We start from the raw sequence: 3,727 nt of genomic DNA, 5'->3' as shown, positions 1-3,727 counted from the left end.
CCAGATTTATACAATGGAATAACCTTTGCTATTTTCATATTATTGGGGAACTGACCAAGTCGAAACGACATGTTAAAAACATGGGTTAATGGTTTGCATATCCCCTCGATTGCCCATTTAACCATTGTCATACTGATACCATCACTATCACTAGATGATTTATTTCCACATTTGTTCACTATATCTATAATTTCCTTTTCAACAATTGGTTTCAGAAACATAGAACACATATTCCTTTCAATCAGATCAGATATGGGCTTTGGGTCAGAAGTCCAATGAACCCTCTTCTAGAAATATTTTGTTGTTGAAATTTATTTAGAAATCAATTCTAGGAACTACTGCCTTGACTGATGGCCTCACTCCCATTTTCTTGCAAAGCTTGACTTAAATCACAAGGTTTGCCACAACACAGAGGCTCATGATCTACACGGAGCTCATTCTGATTTACAACCTTTCTCACATGCTCTGTGGTCACGTTTTGTTTTTATAGTAACCTCTGCAGTAAGTTGATAGGCCTGATGTCAATGGGAAACTCCCCATGGTAGCGAAGGAATTAAATGAAGCAGCCATACTAAGGCAAATTCTTTTCAAGGCCAGCATTCATTACTTTGCAAGTTACAATATTTGAGAGTATGCTTTTGTTCAGCCACTGTAATCTGAGACATTGTGCCTTATCGAGTGTTGCCACAGTAACTTCCACAGTAGCATCTCTTTGCTTAAGAATGTCTTTGAAAGATTGAGGCCATCAGTAGCTTTCAGAAATACTGTGTATATAACCAGTTCCTTGAAGAACAAATGACATTTCCTTTAGCTTGAGCTGTACTTTGTTTCAAGACCTGCTGTTTAGCAGGTTAGTCCTGCTAAACAGCATGTTATCAGCGTGAACATGTTAGCAGCTGTCTGGCATGCATGGTGTTTCTCAAATTCATGTTCCATGCTAATTGTATACAATTTGTATACATGTTATACAGACAGGAAATTATTCAATATATGTGAAGTCAGATGCCAATCAAACTGCGACTGACTGCCACTGCTAATAAAACAGAAAAATGTTTATTTTAAGATGGTATTTTATTTATTATTGTTTTGCATCCCAAGATTTTTCTAGAGAGATTTTACTACATAATTACAACCTCTTCTGAATTAGCATGTAGTGTGGATTTGACACAGACCATAAGCACCATAAATATAACTCCATTCTCCTCCTCTGTATATTGGGGTGGATGCAGAGAACTCACAGACATATCTCAAAAGCTGGAACAATAAATTCAAAAGGTATTTGAATGGGGGGAAACTTAGCCTTCAAGGTTAAAGATAACATTATATGTGCAGGTTTCACAGGAGATTCAGACATATCTAGAAATTCTTACCAGGTCAAAGTTGTTCCTGGAGCCCATTCATCTTTCAAATATTCTTTTTCCTCCTTCACCTTCAGGTCAAAGTTTACCCACTGGCGCAGTACGATCATGGAGCCGATGATGTTCTGGTGCTGGGAACTGACGGTCTGTGGGATGTTCTCTCCAACCAGGAAGTAGCAGAAGCGGTCACCTGTTTCCTGACAAACTGCGACCCCGATGACCAGCACAGGTACGTTCCTTCATCACACAACTGCAGCCGTTAGCCAGGGCTGAACTTCCTGTCACCCCTGTTTTTATGTGGAGAGGATGAACATTGTTATCTTGTTGTAATTATGCAAATTTCTAAAGATTTAGATAAGCCATTTCTCTGATGTCAAGGAAAAGCTTGTGAGACTATTAACTGGATGATCTGACTCTTCTCCTCTGAGTCTAGTTTCAAAAATTCACTCAAACATTTTCAGATTAATTTTTTTTATCTGCTACTTAACACCTTAATTATTTACAATCACACTTTTGTCATGTCAGGTACACTATGGCAGCTCAAGACCTTGTGATGAGAGCACGAGGGGTGCTGAAGGATCGAGGCTGGAGGATATCCAATGACAGACTGGGCTCCGGAGACGACATCTCGGTCTACATCATTCCTCTCATGTACGGCAACAAGCAGAATTAGCCAAGCAATGAAACAGCAACCACCACTGAAATATAATATAGCCTTGACCTCCCAACTTCTTTTCTGCAGTTCCCCTCATTCCCTGTCCTCTTTTTAACGTGCTTTAACGTGGACTGCCTCGATTGCTGAGGGACTGAAGATGGTTCTGCTCAGATATGGGTTTTCTGTCTAGGCTGTTTATCCCTTGATCATCTGGGAATGATCTTATTCCTTCTCTTTGTCTGGTTCTTTTTATAAAAAAAAAATACTACTCAAAAAACTGAATTATGAAAAGCCAAACTCCTGACTTTTCTTCCTGTAGTTTTGGAATTCTGTATTTCACCGAGGAAGTCATCATGGACCTCATGGAGGAATGCGAAGGCTGAGACACTCTTGTGGATGAGCTGGTAATACGCATCTCAGGATTGCTGTTTCTAACTATTGCACAATATATTTATAAATGTGAAAATGTAAATATTCCAAGGTGTAACACATTTGACAAATGTGTTTTGTTGACCACTTGTATAGTGTAAAAAAAAAAAAACTTGAAGACTGATGTCCTGTGCATATGAATCATACCTCCTCTGCAGGCTTTTAATATAGCCAGGTCCAGTCGTCCGCAATTGTTAGTCTGTTGTCAAAAGGAAAAAACAAAAACAAAAAAACCCCAACTTGGAAGCCTTTCCTAGATCATACATCGTCAGCTGATTCTCCTAATGGTGCAGTTGATATTTCTGTTCATGTATATGCCTTGTGATGCCATACAGTTGTCATTAGGAAAACTGCTTTCTTTTAAAATGAAGAAGCATTTATGAATAATATACTAACAGGAAGAGTCACCTTCATGACTCTGGTGTCAGCTAAATGTGATCCTGCTCACAGTATGTCATCATACTAGCCAATTAATTAAACATTACATTGTTTTGTTGCTTTCATTCATCATGTTTTTCTGTTTAAGACTCATTTCCACTTTGTGTTTGCTACTGTACACGGTGCGCCTGCATCACCAGCTGCTACAGTATATGTGGTATTATTTAGTTACCTTCTCATTTTTTGCTTCTGTACCTGCACAATATTTTTTGCTTCAGATAAGCACTTCACGTTACCTTCTCTCAGTGTTACTTGGATATACTGCCCCTGTTAAGATACTCATCCTTATGGGTGCAGGTGCCTAAACAGTGAGAATTGAGGAGGCAGACAATTAAATATACCAGTTACTTTACAATCATTATTGTTCCTAGATCCATTGGTTTTCCACGTTTTCGTTTTAGTTCTATTAGTGCATAAATATAATAACTGCTGTACAAGTGACTGAAGCTGGTGAAACATGGAAGAGAGCAACTTAAATGTAAATAAAATGTTCCTTTTCTTTTAGTGTAAGTGATATACATCTAGCTGAAACAAAACCCATGTACTTTGTACTCTTTTGGAAATCTAGCAACAGTGTAAAATGGTTTAAATTCTCAGTTTTCTGCTCTATTAAAGACTTGACCATTTCTGACCTTTTAATGTTTTTTCCTTTGCTGTGCTACTGATAAAAAAAATGTTGGTGCACTAACTGTGCAGAAGACAGGAAAACAAGACAGATGATCCTCTGGGATGCACTTGCATGAAAACTACAACCATTCCATGCAAGTAAACAAAGAAATTGGGGAAAATGATAAAGATTACTTAGATTCAATGTCCTCCCATGGCCCAACATGTCAGGTATGCATGC

At 38.3% G+C, this 3,727-nt stretch overlaps 1 protein-coding gene across 2 annotated transcripts in view; it reads left to right on the top strand.

Annotated features, from left to right (window-relative positions):
• The window catches only part of ppm1h (protein phosphatase, Mg2+/Mn2+ dependent, 1H), a 21,253-nt gene extending 17,750 nt beyond the window's left edge, over nucleotides 1-3,503 (top strand). For both annotated transcript variants that reach the window (XM_020624479.1, XM_020624487.1), the window contains exons 9-10: nucleotides 1,436-1,587; nucleotides 1,884-3,503. In XM_020624479.1, coding sequence (XP_020480135.1) covers nucleotides 1,436-1,587; nucleotides 1,884-2,031 — 300 coding nt within the window. In that variant the 3' untranslated portion in view covers nucleotides 2,032-3,503. The remainder of the gene's footprint in view (nucleotides 1-1,435; nucleotides 1,588-1,883) is intronic.
• The last annotated feature ends 224 nt before the right edge of the window (nucleotides 3,504-3,727 follow it).

This window comes from Monopterus albus, unplaced genomic scaffold, assembly GCF_001952655.1.
Source record: "Monopterus albus unplaced genomic scaffold, M_albus_1.0 scaffold7.1, whole genome shotgun sequence".
NCBI classification, from domain to species: Eukaryota; Metazoa; Chordata; class Actinopteri; order Synbranchiformes; family Synbranchidae; genus Monopterus; species Monopterus albus.
The sequence above is the reverse complement of the archived record's forward strand: the minus strand, read 5'-3'. Positions and strand labels throughout refer to the sequence as shown.